The sequence below is a fragment of the Muscardinus avellanarius genome (genome assembly GCF_963383645.1).
Source record: "Muscardinus avellanarius genome assembly, chromosome: 1".
NCBI lineage: Eukaryota > Metazoa > Chordata > Mammalia > Rodentia > Gliridae > Muscardinus > Muscardinus avellanarius.
This window is the reverse complement of record NC_137786.1, coordinates 76,929,838-76,951,335: the sequence shown is the minus strand read 5'-3', so window position 1 is coordinate 76,951,335 and position 21,498 is coordinate 76,929,838. Positions and strand designations below refer to the sequence as shown.

Sequence of the window (21,498 nt, the reverse complement as noted above, 5' to 3'; positions counted from 1 at the left end):
AAATAATGTCCCAAACTTCAAAGAGCAGGATGTTATATTTGGGTGGAAAGGAGAAAAAGGAACACTGAAAAGAAATCCTGTGTTAGGTTTCCCCCAAACAACTACCTTGAAAAACTAGCTCAGCAACACTTGGCTTATACCACACATCCTGAACTGTGAGAGAGAGAGAAAGAACTCATGCAATTTGAAACGGGTTAATGAATGATGTGACAGTAAGCAAAAAGGGCAAGCTTTTCGTATGCATAAGCTAGTAAACTTTTGATGCCCTTTATTAAAAATAGAAATCAAGCCAGGCGTGATGGCGCACACTTGTAATCCCCGTGCTTGGGAGGCAGAGACAGGAGGATCGTGCAGGTTCAAGGCCAGCCTCGCTGGCTTAAGAGACCCTGTTTCCAAATAAAATATATAAAAATAGGTCTAGGAGTGTAGCCCTGAGGTAAAAGGGTTTCCAGGAACCCCAGTACCACAAAAAAAAATAAAAATCACAAAAACAATTTTAAAAGGTTCAAATAATACCTACTACCTTAAGATATATAGAGAGACATATATATATGTAGAAATATAGATCAGGACATAGATATTGAATATATCTATTCAATATCTATATATCAAGGCATATGTATTTGAATATATATATATATATGTGTGTATATATATAGTCAAATGTGGCATGATAAAGCTAAGTATCTTCATAAACTATATCACTACATATTCCAAGTAAAACAAAGAGAATCGCTATTCTTCAAAATGTTTCCACAAGAAACAACCTAAATGCTGGGCTTTAGGTGACTTTTTTCATGTAATTTATGTCATGTGTTTTGGTTTTCCAACACATAGACTGAGAGCAATTTTACTAAATACAATGCTTAGTAAAATAATAAAATAATCTAATATTCTCTGTGGCAAGGATTATTGGCAGTGAAACCAATGTATGAAATGATATAAATCTATTTCTTGAGAAGTTAAAAGAATGACCCCTAGCGTTCAACCTAAAAATGTGCCAAATGTGATGCTCTGAATGCATGGGGAAATGTTTTAATCTACATACTTTAAACACAATGTGTTTTTCAGATTATAATTTATGAGATTTAATACAATGATGCTGTAGTTAACTTTAATGCTCCTCTCATTCCCACAGCTTTGCTTTCTGTTCCAGTCTTGAGAATTTTTAGAAATAGGATATGGAGCCGAGCGTGGTCGTGATCACTTGTAATCCCAGTACATCAGGAGGCTGAGACAGTGGGATCAAGGATTTGAAGGCAGCCTCAGCTACTTAGTGAGGCTCTCTGCAACTTAGTGAGACCCCCATTTCAAATAAAGAATAAAAGACAGGGCGAGGGTATAGCTTGATGCCCTGGGTTCAATCTCCAGTACCACTATGTGTATGTGTGTGTATGTATGGGTGTGTGTGCATATGTGTATGTACACATAATATATATAGTACACACATATGTATATGTACATATTTAATAAATAAATATATAATATATATGACATGGAGTTTAGAATTAATGTCAGGTCCATACCCTGAGTCCCAAAGAACTATAGAAATTAAAGAATAATAATGAAATCCATATCACAAATAAAACTTTATGTTCCTCTTGTATCAAACACCAACAGAAGTAAATATCTCAGTGCACAAAGGACCAAAATCTTGCATAGTACATATGAATTAGTATAACAGGCATGTTGCTTATTTTGAATGGTAGCCCATTTCCTACTGATCATAAGTTTATATATAACTTAGATGAAGCATGTGGGAAACTACTTCATTGTTTTCCCATTGTTTCTTGAGTTCTCTTTCCACTGCCCTTTGGCAATACCATCAAGTAGATCTCAAAGCTTTCTGTCATTTTCAGGAATATAAAAGACCAAACCCAAATAAATGAAAATTTCAGTCCCACATTCAATTCAAGTTTTCTCATTTACACCAGTTCCTGCTGGATCTGTGGCATATTTCAATCCCCCTCCAGTCCCCACTGGGACCTTTCCATCAGTCTTTCAGAACGTTCAGGCTTGGGGCAAGAAGGCTTCTTTGAGACGGAGTGATAAAAGTCTTGTCTCTCTGATTTAGTCCTTTCTTGACTAACACTGGATGACTAGCATACGTCGATGAACTCAGCACCCCAATGCTCATCTTTTCATGGAATTAGTCATTCCTCAAAGGCTTCAGAATTCTATTCCTCACCATTCCTTAGCAGAGACAGTACACTCTCTTGATGACCGTGAGCTTCACAAAGTCCCCTGAGGATTTTCTCACTGTGACTCCAACTTGGCTACTTTCTAGACAGTCTTTCCAAACCATAACATCATGAATCCCCCATTCTGCAAAGGACCCAGTATACGCAATAAATTACCTTCTGTTCTATCCTGGAGCAGGATATGATTTGCACCATCCATTGGAGGATTAAGAACACCAGTCACTCAAATCGCTTTCTGTGGGTTCAGACTGAGAAAGTCTACTGAGGCATCGACTTAACCCAAAGGAAACCCATGCATTTATATCACTCTCACCACAAATGTTGGCAAAACAGTGTGCTACTCTCCCTCCATATTACCATCTCAGGAAATAGTCAATTTCCTATGTCACAAATTTTTGAAAAGAGAAGCAGCAGAAACCAGTCTCTGTATTTATGTAGCCCCTTCATACCCAGGGAGCACAAATCAGCGTGTCTTACTAGACTACTCTCAAACTGTGCATGCTGAATAAGTGTCTGCTATACTCTAGAAAAAATATATTATCTCCAAAGGCACCTATTTTTTATAATCTAGAAATGTACTATCCAATAAAGACATAAAGACCGTGCATTCTTTTTTTTTTTTTTTTTTTTTTTTTTAGGTACTGGGGATTGAACCATTCTCCAAGCTACAACCCCAGGTCTATTTTTTATTCTATATTCTCAAACAGGCTCTCATTAAGCTGTGGAGGCCTCACTAAGTAGCTGAGGTTGGCTGAGATTCCCCTGTCTCAGCCTCCCAAGTACTGGGATTACAAGCGTGCACCGCCACGCCTGGCTCTGACCATGCATTTTCTAAGGCCTCTTTCACAGTTACATTTAAATATCTGAATAAGACTTTGATCACAAGATAAGCAAGGTTTCTCCTAAAGGAGTTTTACTTGAATGATGAGAAAATTGAAGAAATGTCACAAACCTGATTCTTTATCGGCACCATGTCCACTTTATATCTGGCACCATCTTTGACCAACAGCTCTCTCTCTGCATATTCAGTAGCAATCGGCTGTTCTTTATGATCAGATGATATTCGAAATCTAACAGTCACATCTCCAAAGGTTCCAGCAAGCCGGGTTACATTAATTTGGATAGATCGAATAAGGTTCTGTCCAATAAGGATGGACTGGTGGTCTGAATATAGGGCGAATACTCCATGTGGGTCATCATTGGCAGACACAGAGAACCAGGTGATACATTTTTCCAGGTCCAGTTCTGCTCCTCCCTCTACAGAAACAAGTTGGATTGCATAATCCTCCTCTGTCTCAGGCACCTCGTCTGGCAGCAAATAAACATCAAAACTCGCTTCACTTTCTCCGTCAGCAATGGTGAACCATCCTTGTGTGGCAAGAAAGTCACCAGTGACATCGAATTCACTGCTTAATTCCCAGGAAACCTAAAATAAAAGGAAAAAATTCCCACACAGTTACATAATTCAGTACATTGAACTCCAAACCCTTATGCTATATTTCCCTCTATAATATACAAAAAAAATTTCATTTTGCATCATTATATTCAAAGTCAAATTCTCCAGGTATATATTAGTTTGGAAAAGATATTAACTCCTCAGGCTGTCATATGCAACTTGGCAGGACCTGTCTTAAAAATCTCATTATTTCACATATTCTAAAATAATCGTACAGCTGAGCACAGTAATATAATCCCAATACTGGGAAGGCTGAGACAGGTGGATCATAGGTTATACAACAGTCTCAGCAATCTAGTGAGACTCTCAGCATCCACCTGGTGAGATTCTGTTTCAAGACAAAACAAAATAAAATAAAAAGAGCTGCAGGTATAGATCAAAGGTAGAAAGTCCCTGGGTTAATCCCTAGTACCACAAACACAACAAACAGACAGAGACCACACACATACACACACACACACACACACACACACACACACACACACCTCAATTTGAAGAAAGAGAAACTAATTTTAACATGTCAGTTCCAAAAAATGCATTCATTAGTGAACAATACACAATATTTTAAGATAAAAAGTAGGTAATTTGATGATTCACATCAGAATTTGGTTTTAATTTTAATAAAAAGGAAATAGATATAAAATATCAAGTATGAATCATTACTTCTCAAGCATTGTGGGCTTCTGAAATATAAAGTTTCAACTGAAGAAGTACCAGTTAATCCCTAGTACAGAGAGGTTAATATAACAGATAAATTTCACAAAATGTGTTTTTCTAGCAAACAAATGATCTTAACCTGTTAGCCAAGTACCATGAGAACTTCTAAAAGCATTCCCAGTCTACATCAACATACACACAAACACAGCCTTTAAAGACCCGCTACTAAGTGAAAAAATCTGTTGAGAACGAATGCACTGTAGATTTAAGAAGCAATGTTGGAAAATTATTGAGAGGCATATGTAGGAAACAATAAAATATAAAATAGTTCAGTCCTACATGAAATGTGAGAGAAACCTTCCCCATATTTAATTTAGGGAGAGAACCAGGAGTGAGTTGATGCTGGCTGGAGAGCCCGAGGTACTTAAATGAAGTTTAAGAATCTTTAATGAAGATTTCTGAGTTTCTCAGAAATCTCAGGTGACTTTAGTTTCTCAAAAGCTTTATTTAACCAGAACACACATGCTCATGAGAGGGGCAGAGGTTCCTCTTAACCATACGTGATGTTGGTAAGTTAATACTCAGAAAAATCAAATGAAAAATGATACCGTAATCTCTCCAAAGGTGCCCTTGACTCTCCTGACAAAGAAAGTGATGACCAGGGGACCTTCCAAAGCTTCTGGCTCAGAATAGGTCTTCTTAGATAAAGAATCAGGAGCAAAGTGAACAACTCCATTTGGATCACCAAACTTCTGTATCTGAAAACATTAACAGAGGGCAGACTCAACAGTGTGCAGAAAAACTTTGATGAAATTACAGTACACAACATTTTAATACACAGATAAGGAAATGAAAGAAAAATAGAAATGGCATTTGAGTATAATTTACCTAACTACTTGATAAAGAAAACTTCTTTGCCATACTTATTTAGACAGTAGACTTTTTTTTTTTTTAATAGTGGGAACAAGAATCCAGAACACTACAATTTGAAGAACCTGAGAGGGATAGTAGAGGACTGATTTTTGGTTTATTCGCTTTATATTTTCTACATTTAATTGGTGAACTTTTAGCTAACTTCTTTCCACCATATACTATTATATAAAGTGGATAGAGACAAAAAGGTCCTGCAAATGGTGAACTTTAAGCATCAAACAGGCAAGGCTACAGCGCTCAGTTGTTTGATCAAACACTTGTCTAGATGCTGTAGAGGTATTTTCACAAATATGTCAAAACATTTCCATTCCAATCAGCAGACTCTAAATAAAGTCTGTTACCCTCTCTCAGGTGGATGAGCCTCATCCAGCAAATTGAAGAACTGAAGACCAAAATGCTGGTGTTCACAAAAGCAGAAGGAATTGTGCCTCAAGACTATAACTTTGGAACCCTACTGGAGTTTCCAGCCTACTGATCTGCCCCACAAAATTCCATCTCCAGACCACAACTACAACTCTTTCCTGAATTATTTCCTCTTTGCCAGTCCCACAATCTGTGTGTGTGTATGTGTGTGTGTGTGTGTGTGTGTTTTGTCCTATTGTTTCTCTTTCTCTAGAAAACTCTGACAGATACAGATCCCAAACAAGAATATTTTCCAAACTTAAAAATGAATGTCATCTCTCTGCACTGTTTTCAGTAGCCTAATTCCCAGTCCCTTCTACTTCTCAGGGCTAGGTGATTCATATAAAAAATACTGAATTCGGGTCTGATCTAACACTGCATCATTGTGCTAACTGAACAACTACAGTTCCTCTTTCAAACAGTTTTGCAACTAATTAATAATTTTATATAATTAGATGATGAAGACATCTAGTTGTTTGGATGATGTAACAAATAGCTCCCCTCTAAAAGTGACAAATATTCCCCAGGCACCAACACCAAATATTATCAAAGAATATAAAATAAGTATTTACCATTATATTAAACTTCTTTTTAAAAATGCTAATATATCATGTAATGAACACACATAAAAATGAGAAAGTTTAGCCCAAAGGAATGATTATGACTTCATGTAGTATTATTTTATTGATTGATTGATTGATTGTGGTACTGGTGCTAAACCCAGGGGCATTCTACCTCTGCGCTATAACCCCAGCCCTATTTTATTTTTATGTTGAAACAGGGTCTTGCTAGGTTAGTGAGAGTTTCACTACTTGAGAAGGCTGTTTGTGAACCTGTGATCCTTCTGCCTCAGCCTCCCATGTACTGGAATTACAGGCATGCACCACCATATCTGGATTCATGTGGTTTTATAATTTTTAATTCAACATAGCATGTAGAGAGACAACAATGTAAATGTATTTTCTATTAAACACAAAATTTTGTGGGAAAAGTAAAGTCAGACTTACTGTTAACATCACATCTTTAGCTCTGGAATCTAATTTAGCTTCTCCTTTCCCAATTTTAAGTTTAACAATGAAAGTCTCTTCAACTTCAATTTCTTCGTGTGGATAGATGGTAAGAATTAGGGTTCTCATTCCACCTTCTCCCTCTCCAAAATAGAAGGACCCGCTCACTGGGTCTGCAATGTCTTTGTTCTGTGGCGGCAAGGTTTCCTGAGAATTGGGTCCTACAATCTTCCAGTTGACCTGCAGAGTGTTTGGGTTTTTAATAGAGAGGATCAGTTTTAAGCAAAACATTATTCTAGTATATGTAGTATTAAAAAATATATATACATACATATACAACTAGTCAGCCTAAGAAACTTAGTGAGATATTGTCTCAGAGTAAAAAAAAAAAAGTAAATAAATAAAGAGTTGGGTGGGGATGCAGCTAAGTGGTGGAACTCCTCTGAGCTTGACCCCCAGCAACACACACAAACACATACACACCACATGCAGCCAGCAAGTCACTCACAACTGTGTCTCTGAATTCTACGAGCAGGGCCCCTGTTACTTAGTAATTTTCTTTTACTAATTTCATAACTCTTTGACTCTGCTTTTAAAAAATGAATGCTCTATGAAAACAGAGGTGAGGTGTGCCTAGTTCACAAATATGTTTTTAGTTCCCGAATCAGGGTCAGGCACATGAAAACCACTAATCATTTGTGGAACTGAAAAATTTTATCAGAATTATTCACTTAACTTTTCATTTGTTCTCAAGAGTTACCTGAGAATAGATATATGCCCCCATGCACTTTATCAAGCAAAGAAGCCATTTTGCTCTTACAGGGTAATTAATAAATATTACTCATTGATTGTGAATAAATAAATAAATACATACATTTGGAGAATAAGAAAACCCAACATCATAAACAGTCTGTTGAAAACTATTTTTAAACCATAGGAAGAAATAAATCTACCTGAACTTCCCCCAAGAGTCTTCCAGTCCTCTCCAGCACCAAAGATAAAGTCAGTGTAGAATTGGGGTTAGGAACAGAAATTTTGCTGTCATTGAGAAATCTTACAACGCCCAAGGGAGACTCGCTCTCGGCAATCGTGATTCTGCTCACTAGGTGGCGCCCAAGGCTCGCTCCACCAGTAGCTCCCGTGAGTAGAATTTCAATAGGCTCTTCAAATTCACTGCATCACAAGGAGCAATTCTGTGAGTCTAAACATATTAAAATGCTTGTACAGTCCAAATAACCAGTCATTTTCCAAATTGTTCATACATATTCAAGGCACAGTAGTCACACACCAAGCGGGAAGAAAAGAGTGCTTAGCTAAAAAGCAGAAAGCCTTTTCAACATCAATATTACATAGCCTAGGCCAGTGACTAGACTATCTTTCCCTCTTTTAGTTGCTTAATGCTTAAGGAAGCAAATTGGAGGATGTTTCCACATTCTGATTAGACTTTTAAGTCTGGCGGGGAAGAAATTATTTCCTTTCTTTAAAAGAAAACGGCACATTCAACCACAGTGGTCTCCCAGCTCCGGTTTCCCTATCCCTGACAAGCCTGACAGTCAGTCTCTCCTGGGCTGTTTCTCAATGGGAATGTGTATCTTCGGTGTGAATATCACAGTCCATGGTTCCTGAGTGCCAGAACTATTCTACGTATTACCAACCTTTCACTGTCATCAGTGATGGAGACATTTATAAAACTCAAGTTCTGCCCGTGCTGAAAGACGACTGTGCTGCCAAGGAGCACATAACCGACACCCCCGGGGGCCGCAGAGGAGCTCTGAGAGGTCACCTCAGCTGTCACCAGGCCGTAAGTCCCGTGCAGCCTCACCACTGGAATGGAGATCGTCCTCACGTCCTTCTCCACTGTAACAGGAACGCGGAATTAACTGGGCCTCTAGACAAAGCAGCTAACTTTTATAAGATTCACACAGATTAAACTAGGCAACTAAATAGAGCGGTAAAAATTCAAGCAGTTTATTTTCCAATAACCGATTTATCGCCTTGAGAAACAATTAGTAAAAATTTCATAGTTCTTATTTTTTTAGCTTAGAAGATGTTGTAATATAGCTTATAAGATGTTGAAAGTTACAAGGAACTGTAAAAGAATTCAAACAACCTATTCAGCCATAAGCATAGACTGTCTTCCTCTGTTTGTTACATACATGTTTATATATAAATAAATATGTATATTTATATGCATATATAAATGATTCTTGGTTTATAAAACTATGTTTGATGAACATAAGAAACATTTTAAATATGTGTACTCAAAGGAAACAATTCTGGATTGCTTCTACACATTTAAAAACAAATAATATAAATAATTTATTTTACTTATATGAACATTTTAAGTCTACATGTAAAAATTATATTCTGTTTCCCAGTCCTATATACCCTTATGACAATAAAAATGCATTCTCCTTAATGTTTGATTTCAATTTAAAAGTTGATTTAAAAATCTTTATTTCTTCTTGAGCCATGCGAACCTCTGTATATTAAAATATTACTCAGTAGAGTTCACATATCTGTGGCTAAATTATACTGAATTTTCATTGTAACTGTTAAGGAAATATTATTCCAAATCCCCTCAAAGACAGTGACTCAATTAGAAATCAGTTAAAAGGACAAAAGTCACACTCTTAATCATTTCTTGGTGCAAAAATGCAACATGACTTAAAGTCATGAAGTAGACTGAAATTTGCAAAGTAGTAAATTCTTCTGTGACTTGCCATAAAGTCATCATTAACCAACTATAAAGGTGATTTGTGATGAATTTTAACAATGTCTAAATACCCAGAGAATTTTGGTAGAGGCAATGAAGCCAATAGATTAATTGCATGAACAAGATAACACGTTTATTTTGAAAGTTCTATTCATAGTCTTTCTTTAAATTAAATCACTTTCTAGAAATGTAGCCACCTCTTTCTACCTAGAAAGAAATATATCTGCATTCTGAAGGAAATAGCATTATTAGGCAAGCTGCTATCAGGAACATTTTCAAGAAATCAAGATCAAAGTCCAGATAGTGCCTGCATTTGCAGCCCAATGACATATTCATTTCAAATTATTCATTAAAAAATGAACATTCACTACTTTATAATCACACAGGAAATTAAACATTACATAAGTCAGAGAGGTTTTCATAAAATGCTTAAAACAAAAATGTTTTAATAATTTTAAGGTTAAACATAGTTTTTCTAGATTGACATGTCTAACCATTTGGCTTTGCCATATATATACGGTGGTTCAAGACTACCTAATAGTAGCTGAGAGTATATTTTCAAAAGACTTACTTATATCCACATGTAATTAAATATAAAATAAAGATAAATGTCTGGTACAGATACAGCAAACCAAGAAAATTTACATGTGGGAATTCAAACTGAATGGCATGCTTAAGTACATTATAATTCAGAAGTTGGTGGTAAACTTATAAGTCAGCAAACTAAACCTACCTTTGAAAGCAGTATACATTGGATCAAATTCAATGACGCCCTCTGCATTATCATTTTTCACTATTATGATTCGAACAACAGAGATGTTTCCTATTTCAGGAGGTTGATCTATCTGAAGTCCATTTTCTTGGATGGTAAAATCATATCCTCTTGCAAAGTCACAGAAATAAAAATTTAAAACACAACAAAATAAAATAACTATGTGTAATTACTTGGCATGAATTGAAAGGTCCTTTAAAATCCCATATCTTAGTTCTATGAAATATTGTAATGCTTTTGAAGATTCTCAACACTAAAATGATACTCTTTTTTTGAAATGATGTTTTTAAAAAGATTTTTATGTTGCGTCCAATTGTTGGTTCCTACATAAAATCAAAGATAATATAAAGTCACTGGACATGGGCAATATGAAGATAATAAAACTATTAGGAATCTGGAAGTAGTTGCTATAAAACAGAGCTGTGGGGATCACTGCTGAACATACTCAACAATACTGGAACTGTGAACCAGCTGGGCTTGAGATTTATGATGTTAGGGTAAGCAGGTTATTTTAAAGAAGTGTCATGCCACTAAATAAAATTAAAGCTAAAACATCAAGATCAAGAAAATATTTTAATGCAGTTTTAACTAAGGCTTCCTCTACTTAATATAGAGAGTAGTTTACTTGTAAAACAACATATTTCTACAAAAGCCTTTTCGTGGTTGATAGAAATTTCAACAAGTAACTTTTAGCTTCCAGGGCTTTATATCACTTTAAGTCCTGCAGCTGAAAAGCCCATAGAAAATTATTTTAGTTCTCGATGCAATTCCTAAATTCGATTCACCGGGTATTTATACCCTATCATGTGTCGAAAGGTTGAAACGTGGTAAATGAGGTTTCATATAGGGCAAAATTAGAAAACTAAAGACTAAAGTAGCAAATGAGAGTAACTGTTATCAGTATTCTGAGATGGGCTGTATATCACCTGATTGCCACCAATGAATATCAAAGCAGTGAGTATTTTATGGTAACACAGGGTGACAGAGTATTGGGGCTGACCCTGGACGCTAACCCTGGAGTATTGGGGCTGCATCTGACCCTGGAAGCAAACAGGCAGCCTGTTTCAAAGCTGGCATTTTCCCTCCTTTGGCCTCCCCCTTTTTCCTTTACCTTCTGTTAACAAACAACCTGTTCTTATCTTTTTGCTGATGGAAGGGGACCTGGCATCTGTGGATCTGAATTAGAATGGACTCAAGGAAGAGTTAAACATGAATTGTACCCCTTCTGATAGAATACACCAGCATGATTAAGAATCTGCATACAAACACTCAAACATGAATTGATAAATTGGGTTGCTTCTGGTAACATGCCAGTGTGACTCTGGAGAGATAACTCTCAAAAAGGACTAGATCTCCTTTGTTTGGGGAGAATTTGGGGCTTGTTCTTGAATGCTTTAGCTCATAGATTTCTCCAATTTGCTAGCAAATTAGTACATTTATTTTTCCTTCTTTACAAAGGATTGTCCCAATAATTTTATTCAGCAAAGTGGAGCAGGTAATGTGGTAACATCAGCAAGCAGGCAAAAAGAAAACACTGAGTTTTACTACTTTCTCTTTCAGATTGGAGGAAATCTAGAAATTTATCTGGAGAAAAAAAAATTCATTTTGCAGAATTAAAATTAAATAAAAACTGCTTTTATCAAATGGTAGCCAAGGAAGCAAAAATCGTCAAGTCCTAGTTAGTAAAAATCCCAAATATCTCATATTTAATCATCTGCTTTTCCCAAATTGAATTTATTTAATTAAAATAAGAAACATCTTTAATTTTAACATATATAACATGAGTAGAAACTCACTTCCATTGCCAGATCCAGAATCATTTCTAAGAAATTAAAGATTTGAAATATATATGAACTCAAAATTCCCCCACACACACGCTGGGATGACAAAGTCATTGAGTTAAATATTTTAGTTTAAAACCTTTCTAAAGCATGACACGTATTAGCAAATGTAAAAATATTTTTGTGTACAAGAAAAGTTGTTTCAAGCCTCTCTATATGTGAATGTTATTCCAGTGAACCCCCCCTCACCCCTTCCTGGGTGGGTTCTACAGAAGCTGACTGTGCAGAGAAACTTGAAGAGCTGCTTAACCTGTAAGCAGCTCAGCCACAGGTATTTAAGCCTGTGGCACATGGTGGTGCACGCCTTTACTTGGGAGGCTAAGACAGGAAGATCTCGGGTTCAAGGCCAACTTTTGCCACTTAGTGAGTCCCTCTGAAAATTAATGAGACTTCTATTCAAAACAAAAAATAAAATAGGGCTGGGAGTGTAACCCCTGGGTTCCATCCTTAGTATTGCAGAAAGAAAAAGAAAGAAAGAGAGAAAGAGAGAAAGAGAGAGAGAGAGAAAAAGAAAGAAAGAAAGAAAGAAAGAAAGAAAGAAAGAAAGAAAGAAAGAAGACAGAAAAGGAAAAATAAGTGTGCTAAGGGCATTTTTTATGCTATTAATCAAATCTTCCCCCTGAATCAGGAGGTGATTTTTATCGTCACTGAAAACAATGGTGACAACTGTCTTTGACTCTAATTTTTGCCCACATTAAAACTGCTGTTGGGCAAGCATCTACCTCATATACCTATGAGAAAACACTGTGGCCTTCAGATGTACTCCAGCACTTGGGAGAGCACAGAAATAGGGACCTGTGACCTGCAGAACCATTAGAGTGTTTCCTCACCAAATTACTAGACCCATGTCATGCTCAGCTCCCTGGCCCTCCTGAATACATTCACAGACCAGAACTGCAAATTTTCCACTTTTAGGGTTTGGGGGGCTATTCTAATTTTGACCACCTCAAAAACTAATACTTAATCTTTGTAATGATTTCCCTTCTATGTATGACCTGTTTCAATGTCAATGGCATGAAAATTTGAAAAAGACCTGGGCAAGAACTGTTTTACAGCTCTGTATTAATCTCTAGACACATAGCTTTCTCTCTGTCTTTCTGTCTTTCTGTCTCTCTGTCTCTGTCTCTGTCTCTGTGTCTGTTTCTCTCTCTCTCTCTCTCTCTCTCTCTCTCTCTCTCTCTCTCTCTCTGCTCTCTGTCCTTCTCTTCTAACTTCCTCTTTCTTACCTTCCTTGGAGTTCCACCTTTCTAATTACTAGAGAAAATTCCTCAGGGCCTTCAGGATAGTCATCATCCAAGATCTCAACATGCAGGCTTTTCACCATCTCTGTCTCTTGGAAGAGGAGCTCCCCAGCTGCGAAGATGAAATCCAAGTCTGCGACTGCCGTCCCACTCACAGTCTCATACCAGAGTCTTACCAGGCCAAAATGTCCACCGGAGCGGATGACTGTGACGTTAACCTATTGTGAAAAGCACTTAATTATTTGATTTTAATAATTTTAATAATTTGATTTAATAATATGTGGGAGATTAATGGTTAATCTCCCACATAACACTATGTCTAATCAAAGATTCTAATCACCAGGATTATGTTGAAAATTTAAAAAGTTATGAAATTATGTAAATTATATATAAAATTAATGTTAGCCAGGAGTAGTGGCATATGCCTATAATCCCAGTACTTGGGCGGTTGAGATGGGAGAATCAACTATTCAAGGCCAGTTTCAACAACTTAGCTGAGACTCCAAGCAACCTAGGGAGACTCTGTTTCAAAACAAAAATTAAAAAAGTCTTTTGGTATAGCTCAGAAGTAGAATGCCTTTGGTTTAATCCCCAGTACCACACATATAAAAAACAAAAAGAAAAAAAAGAAAAGAAAAGGAAGCCAGTAAGCTGTTAGGAGTAAATAAATCTGTAAAAAAAAAAAAAAAAAAAAAAAAAAACTTGACTACTCTTTAAAAAATACCTTTTAAAAGTCATTCCCAATATCAAAAACAAAAATGGTATTAAGATCATAAGTATTTCACACCGTACCCTCTGTGCGGCTTCCAACACTTGGAGTTGCTTGTGTGCAAAGGCAAAGCGACCGTAAGGAGAGTCGCTGGCCGCCATGGTGAGGTTGGAGGTGCGCCTGGAGTCACTCAGCACGCCTCCCTCGCTAACTCCAGTGAGCTGAAATTCATAGAACTGCTTCTCCTCAGGAACGTCATCATTCAAAGCCTTGAGAAGGACAGAAAGAGTCATTGAGAGTAGAATCCAGAAAAGCCAAAGAGAAATGCCTGTCACCTACCCAACTGCAACAGACTCTGCAATATGCAATATGAACAACCCAGACACAGCAACAGGTGCATAGAAGCCCTCAACACTGGTACCTGTATCATGACAATGGCCGTAGACTGCCCATCCCGCATCATCAGTTCTCCTGACGTCTCAGCAAATTCCCCCACAGAAGGAGGAAGAATCTTCCAGAACACTGTGACCTCCCCTGAGATCACTGGGCCACGAAGAAGGCTGCAACAATGGACATGCATATATTCAATCTCTGTCTAGTCGTGGTACTTTTCATAAATATTTTCTGTGTCTTTCAGCAGTAATCAATTTTTATTATTTCTAAAAATTTATGAGTCAGGAGTGGTGGCACATGCCTGTAATTCCAGTAGCTGGGAAGCTGAGACAGGAGGATTACAGGTTGAAGGCCAGCCTCAGTTATTTAGTGAGACCCTGTTTCCAAATAAGAAATAAAATTGATCTAGGGGTGTAACTCAGAGGTAGAATGTTTCTGGGTCTATTCTGCAGTACCACAAAAAAAAGAAAGAAAATTATGTTTATCTTAATTAATCTATCAACTCTAAATCAAAAGAAAGTCTTAAAATTCTAAGATAGTCACATCTAAAGTACTGAGCTGGTACAAATCTATCTTGATAAGAATGCTGGCAAAAAAAAAAAAAATGAACACCAAAAGTGTAAGGTTTAATGACACAAAAAGAAGCACTTGCAGATTTTTAATCAATATTCAGGGTTTAAAATAGAAATAATTAACAAACTTTTCTAAAGAACAGTAAACCTCAGATTGTGTACAATCTAATGGCAAAGATAAAGTATTGCCTTTGGATGACTATCAAAATATAAAATATGAGGTCAAATCCAGCTGCTTCGATACCTGCCATCTCCATGCCTCATGAGAAAATTGGGAAGAAACAAATTTGCCTCTGATCACGCTACCTTCATTATATGATAGGCTCTGACATTGGAACACTTAGAATCAAAATGTTTGATCATAATTATTTTCTAAGGGATGATTCTTTAGCTAGGACATACATGCTTACAGAGAGCGGTGACCCCTGTGTCACATGTTTAGTTGCAGAATGGGGCTGAAAGCACAGACCTTCTGTCTCAACTTCCTGTGTTTTCCTTGGCGTAGGCTGTGCAAATCACCCATGAATCTAGAACCTCCTGATGCTCTAACTTTAAGATAGGTCAGAAAATATTTTCAATTTCTGCCCAAAGTATGTTGCACTCTCCAAAGGATGCTACCAATATGTAAAATGACAGTACGTGAGCACTAGGCATGATATAGTGTTCGAGAATGATGTACTGAGGGTAATTATTTAAATAAGACATCATAATCCCCACATAAGAAAAGGAAAATCACGAGGTTCTTACCTGATGACCGCAGTGCCATTGTACTTTGCCGAGGGCTCCCCAATGAGGACGTGCCTAGATGATGGTGCGATCCCGACTTCTCCCAACGCTCCCCTTTCTCCACGAATGATTATTGACGCACTACCTAAGTTGAAGATGGTCTATAACACTTTGTCCCAAACACAACTGCACATATACTAACCTAGATGATTCTCAAGACAATCATGTAAATCAGGCACTAATATCCTCGTTTCACCTGTGAGGACACTGAAACATACTGAGTCATGGAAATCTTGGAAGACGTGCTTAAGATCACACTACATGACAGGGGCAGTCGAAAAAGTGGGCAACAACCCTGCTCTAACTCCTATGATAAGCTAACAATGCCCCTTCCTGCCTCCCTCTCTCCTTCCTTTCTCTTTCTTTTTCTCTTTTTCTATTTTTCCTTCTCTTTCTTTTTCTTTTTCTTTTTCTCATTCTTTCCTGCTTTCTTGCTTCTTTCTTTCTTTCTTTCTTTCTTCCCTTCTTTCTCTTTTTTTCTATACTGGGGATTGTACTCAGAAGTATTCTACCTCTGAGCTATATCTCAGCTCTTTTAAAATTTGTTCTTATATTTTGAAACAGTGTCTCCCTAGGTGTTTGAGGCTAGCCTTGAACCTGCGATCCTCAGCCTCCCAAGTACTGGGATTACAGGCATTACCACTGCACTCGGCCTCATGAATTAACTTCTACAATAATTGGTTTACAGCTCACTGCAATCATCTGTGTGTATATGTTAGGTGCCTCTGTGGCAACAGAACAGATTCTTGGAGGTACATTATATTCTTAATTTTCTGACTATCATTTGGCTATAAGAATTTCTAAAACTGTCAAATATTTCTACTAAAATGGAAATTAAAACTGTATCAAGTAAAATGAATATCCACATTATAATTCAGCAATACAAAGTTTTCATAAACAAAGCAATAAAACAATATGAACAATCCCAAATAATGAGATTACAGGCTTGTGCCACCATGCCTGGAATATTAAGTTTTAAAGTAATGCTTTAGCCGGGCGTGGTGGCGCACACTTGTAATCCCAGCATTTGGGAGGCTGAAACCGGAGGATCACGGTTCGCGGACAGCTCAGCTACTTAGTGAGGCTCTCCGCAACTCAGTGAGACCCTGTTTCAAAATAAAAATATAAAAATAGGTCTGGGAGTGTAGCCCGGACATAGAAAGGTTTCCAGGAACCCCGGTACCACAAAAAAAAAAAAAAAATGGGCAGGGGGTGTAGCTCTGCGGTCAAATGCCTCTGGGTTCTATCCCCAGACCCACAAAAAAATAAAAATAAAAAAAATAAAGTAATGCTTTATTTCAAGAGTAATATGTAATTATTTTAAATATGTTCAGAAAATATAGTCAAAACTACTATTAGTTTTTCAAATAAATAATTCCATTTTATGTAACTTTGTATAAGAAAAACATGTTGTATGTTAAGCTTATTTTATTAACATAATTACCTATATAATTAAGTGTTCTTAATTTTTTTGTGTGTGGTACTGGGGTTCCTGGAAACCCTTCTACATCCAGGCTACACTCCCAGACCTATTTATATTTTTATTTGGAAACAGGGTCTCCTAAATCAGTGAGGCTGGCTTAGACCCTGCGAGATCCTCCTGTCTCCGCCTCCCAAGCACGGGGATTACAAGTGTGTGCCACCACGCCCAGCAAGAGTTCTTAATTTTTAACATAATTAAGGGCTTTTCTGCCACTTTGTTTGAATGGTGACATAATATTCTGCTACATTTAAACAGTCTTCTACTGTTGGATCATTTAGGAAAATTCCCTGTCTTATTTTATAAATGTTGTTACAAAACTTTACTTATAAAATAAATCACAGCCAGGAGTGGTGGCTCCTGCCTCTAATCCTAGTACTTGGGAAGCTGAGATAGGAGAATTGCACATTCAAGGCCAGTCTCAACATTTAGTGAGACACTCAGCAATTTAGCAAGACTCTGTTTCAAAATTAAAAAAAAAATTCATAATAATAACTAATTTTCAATCTTGCCATCAATGTATTAGAGCTCCCACTTTTCCACATGCTCACTAGCATTTGTTGTTAACTGTGTTTTGAATGATTATACAAAGTTGCTGGAAAGCATACAATTTTCAAAAATGTCCGGGGTTATTGTTACATTCGGTAACATTACATTACATTCGGTTCTAAGGAAACACTAAAATCAATGGCAGAATATAGACTTTATGTAATATTTCATTATCTTTGGTAAAACTATTCTCATTATCTGTCTTCCCACAGTATTAACTCTGATATCCACTTTGGACAGGGTCTGCTCTAACTAGGATGTCAGAAAAACATTAAGGCTGGATCTACGAAAGTTGAGTATTTCCAAACAGCATAACAGCCCCTGGACCCCCACCTTATCTGCACAGCTCAAGGACCTCTGACTGGGAATCCCAAGACCCCCTCCCAAGCAAGAAGCAACCTTTTGAGGGCAAAGGTGGAAACTGAGGCCATCTCTACAGGAACCCAAGTGGCCATGCCATGGTGTGGTCAGGCCAGCGACTCTTACCATTTACATGCCCAGACCAGTCACCACTAAGTAGATCCCATTGGTTGGTAGATGATTGCTGCTGAAACGCCTCACCCACCCCCAGGAAACGAAGGTTGGGGCCAACATTGAATGGGAAGGGGCACTACTGCTAACGCCACTAGACACCACTTTATTCTGTCAAATGTTTGTTATCATGCAGGCACAGCCATGTGAACTGAAGCAAGATCTGAACACTTACTACATTCGTGACTATCTTCATCCATTCTTTAACAACTTCCCAACAGAGAAAACCATGACCACTACCACCTACTGTGACATATTAATAGGGCTGAAGTACAGCTTGGAGGTAGAATTCTCCTGGGTTCAACCCTCAATAACAAAAACAAAATAATAAAAATAAAAATCACAGCTAGCAGTATGAAACTTGACCTATGACCTTACCAATATTGAGTACTATTATTTTAATTTAAAAAACTCTATCTGCAATACAAGTAGAAAATTATATCTTTATGGCTTAGCAAAAATTTTAGAAATTATAAAACCTAACACTGCCTTCCTTTGTAACTCTTGATTATCTATTCACATTTTTTTCTGAGAATCTACTTTTTAATTTCCAAAAATGTTTATTTCTCTTACCTTTTATCGGAGATATTTCTACCTCATCAATTGATAACAGCTGAATTGTAAAATGCCTATCAGCTTCCAGGACTGTGTCTTGAAGTGTATGCAATACGATGGTCTTCCGGGACTCAGTCTACATCAAATGAAAAAAATGATAAATTTTCCAGATCTACCAAAGTCAAGTTTTGAGTGTTCTTTTTAGCAGTACAATTTTTATGTTCATAACCATTTTCTTAGCATTTTTTAGGGATTATTTTGTCACCTAGAATTTGGGTTGTACCTAGGGAGGAGAATTTCTACACATACACACACACACACACACACACACACACACACACACACACACACAAGCTCAGACTATAAGTTCTATTAAGTTCTTAATGGTAAAAATGAAAGAAATGAACACTTCTCTTTAATTTTCTGAAAATTGTCAATGCTAAACACCCAATTATTTAGAGGGTTAAATCATTACATTCATACTGAAAACAGATAAATGTCACAGATTCAATCATTGTAGGGCTCTATTCAAAGGGGAAAAATATGAGACACCCAGGATCACAACCACAGTGATGATCCTGAGACTCCTGCTGTTGTTTATCATGGACATGGACTCGTGGCATGTTTTGTCAATGTTAAGATGGTACCAACAGCCTTCTGGCTAATACGAGTACTGAAGGCAGAAAGGCAGGAGTGCCATTCATAAGAAAATCTTAAATTTCCATCCCGAACCCTGGTGTTTCATACATATATTTTGGTTTTCTGTTATCTTCATCTTTAAGATTTTGTTTTTCTTTGTTTTCATATGTGCCCCATTTAATAGGAGTGTTACTTATTTTTGACAGGAGGTCTCAGTATGTTGCCCAGGCTGACTTTGAACTCTGGTGCTCATTTGACATCTCATTTCAGTTTCTCAAGTAGCTGGGACTACAAGTGCATACCTCCATGCCTGGTTCAGTGTGTTGTTATGTTTAATTTTTTTAATTTTTATTGGATCCTAGGAGCACAATTTATATTGACCCTAGCCCTGTCTGTATCATCATCTCCCTTGGACAATGACCTTTTATTTTTATTTATTCTTACTGTTCCTTTAAATTGTTCTTTTTTTTTGTTTTATTCCATTTTTGAGATGGGTCTCACTATATTGTTCAAGCTAATCTTGAACTCCTGAGCTCAAGATATCCTCTTGCCTCAGCCTCCACAGTATCTGGGACTACAAGTGCATATCACTAAACTGGGCTCCATTTCAGTTCTATATATCAAAACTCTCCCTATCCTGACATTCACTTTTTTTTTTTTTTTGGAGTACTGGGGGTGGAACCCAGGGGCTTCTGATCTCCGAGCTACAACCCCTGCCCTATTCTTTATTCTTTATCTTGAAACTGGGCCTCACTGAGTTGCAGAGGGCCTAAGTAACTGAGACTGTCTGCGAACCATGATCCTCCAGTATCAGCCTCTCAAATGCCGGGATTACAAAGTGTGCGCCACCACGCCCGGCTCATTCACTCTTAAATGCATTGTGTCTGCTTCTTTTTTCCAATAATGATGTTAAAGTCATCCATGTTTATGCATATAGAATGAACTTATCCTTTTGGTTGCTATAGACAGTCCTTTGTTTGCATTTATACTATTTGCAATATTTATATAGCACTGGAGATGTACTATTATAAAATATTGCCACGAACATTCTTGTATGCATTTATTTTTTATGTAATTCCAATGAGGTGCTGCCAATTTATTTATTTATTTATGTATTTATTTATTTACGGGTCTGGGGATGGAACCCAGGGGCATTTGATCTCCGAGCTACACCCCCTCCCCCTATATTTTTTATTTTTATTTTGAAACGGGGTCTCACTGAGTTGCAGAGGGCCTCACTAAGTAGCTGAGGCTGTCCGCGAACCACGATCCTCTGGTCTCAGCCTCCTGAATGCTGGGATTACAAGCATGCGCCACCGCGCCTGGCTGGTGCCTACCAAGTTTATGTATAGTTGATTCTCATTGTTCTTAGATTCCCTAGTTGAGAATTTGCTCCCTAACATTATTTGTAACCTCAAGATCCACTGAACACTTTTGTGGTCATTTGCAGATATTTACATATTGGCGAAAACTTTGAATAATTCTAACACATATTTCATGCTAAATAAGCACTGTAACTCATACTTGAATGAAGCTTCTTTAACACAAAAGAGTAGTTTCTCCTTGGAACACATCGCAGCCTTCTTGTGTCTACGAAGCAGTGAAAGCACCAGCCAAAACAGCACAAAAGTGAACAAAACATGACAGCACTTTGACTATGACGAGGCCCTTTGTTTACATCCTCAGTTGGGAATGTGCATATTGGGCAAATCGAATTTCCAGTGCTCTTTGTATGCCCACGAATGACCATGAAAGCACTAGAAGTATTGATCGGGGAGTTAAACCGCCCATGGTGCCGCACACTTGTAATCCCAGCATTCAGGAGGCTGAGACAGGAGGATCGCGGTTCGAGGACAGCCTCAGCTACTTAGCAAGGCCCCTTGCAACTCAGGGAGACCCCCCTGTTTCCAAATAAAGGATAAAAAATAGGGCTGGGGTATAACTCAGAGGTCGAATGCCCCTGGGTTCCATCCCCAGTACTGCAAAATAAATAAATAAATAAAAATAAAAAATAGTAAATAGGGCTAGGAGTACAGCTCAGAGGTTGAATGCCCCTGG

At 37.4% G+C, this 21,498-nt stretch overlaps 1 protein-coding gene across 1 annotated transcript in view; it reads right to left on the bottom strand.

Annotated features, from left to right (window-relative positions):
• Positions 1 to 21,498, bottom strand: part of ADGRV1 (adhesion G protein-coupled receptor V1) — a gene marked incomplete at both ends in the record, with an annotated part of 566,633 nt that overhangs the window by 365,127 nt on the left and 180,008 nt on the right. Inside the window, 11 exons of the mRNA XM_080707128.1 lie at positions 3,154 to 3,627; positions 4,923 to 5,072; positions 6,657 to 6,896; positions 7,610 to 7,829; positions 8,312 to 8,513; positions 10,106 to 10,254; positions 13,212 to 13,444; positions 14,019 to 14,204; positions 14,357 to 14,495; positions 15,648 to 15,771; positions 18,820 to 18,937. Of these exons, the coding sequence (XP_080563254.1) occupies positions 3,154 to 3,627; positions 4,923 to 5,072; positions 6,657 to 6,896; positions 7,610 to 7,829; positions 8,312 to 8,513; positions 10,106 to 10,254; positions 13,212 to 13,444; positions 14,019 to 14,204; positions 14,357 to 14,495; positions 15,648 to 15,771; positions 18,820 to 18,937 (2,235 nt within the window). The remainder of the gene's footprint in view (positions 1 to 3,153; positions 3,628 to 4,922; positions 5,073 to 6,656; positions 6,897 to 7,609; positions 7,830 to 8,311; positions 8,514 to 10,105; positions 10,255 to 13,211; positions 13,445 to 14,018; positions 14,205 to 14,356; positions 14,496 to 15,647; positions 15,772 to 18,819; positions 18,938 to 21,498) is intronic.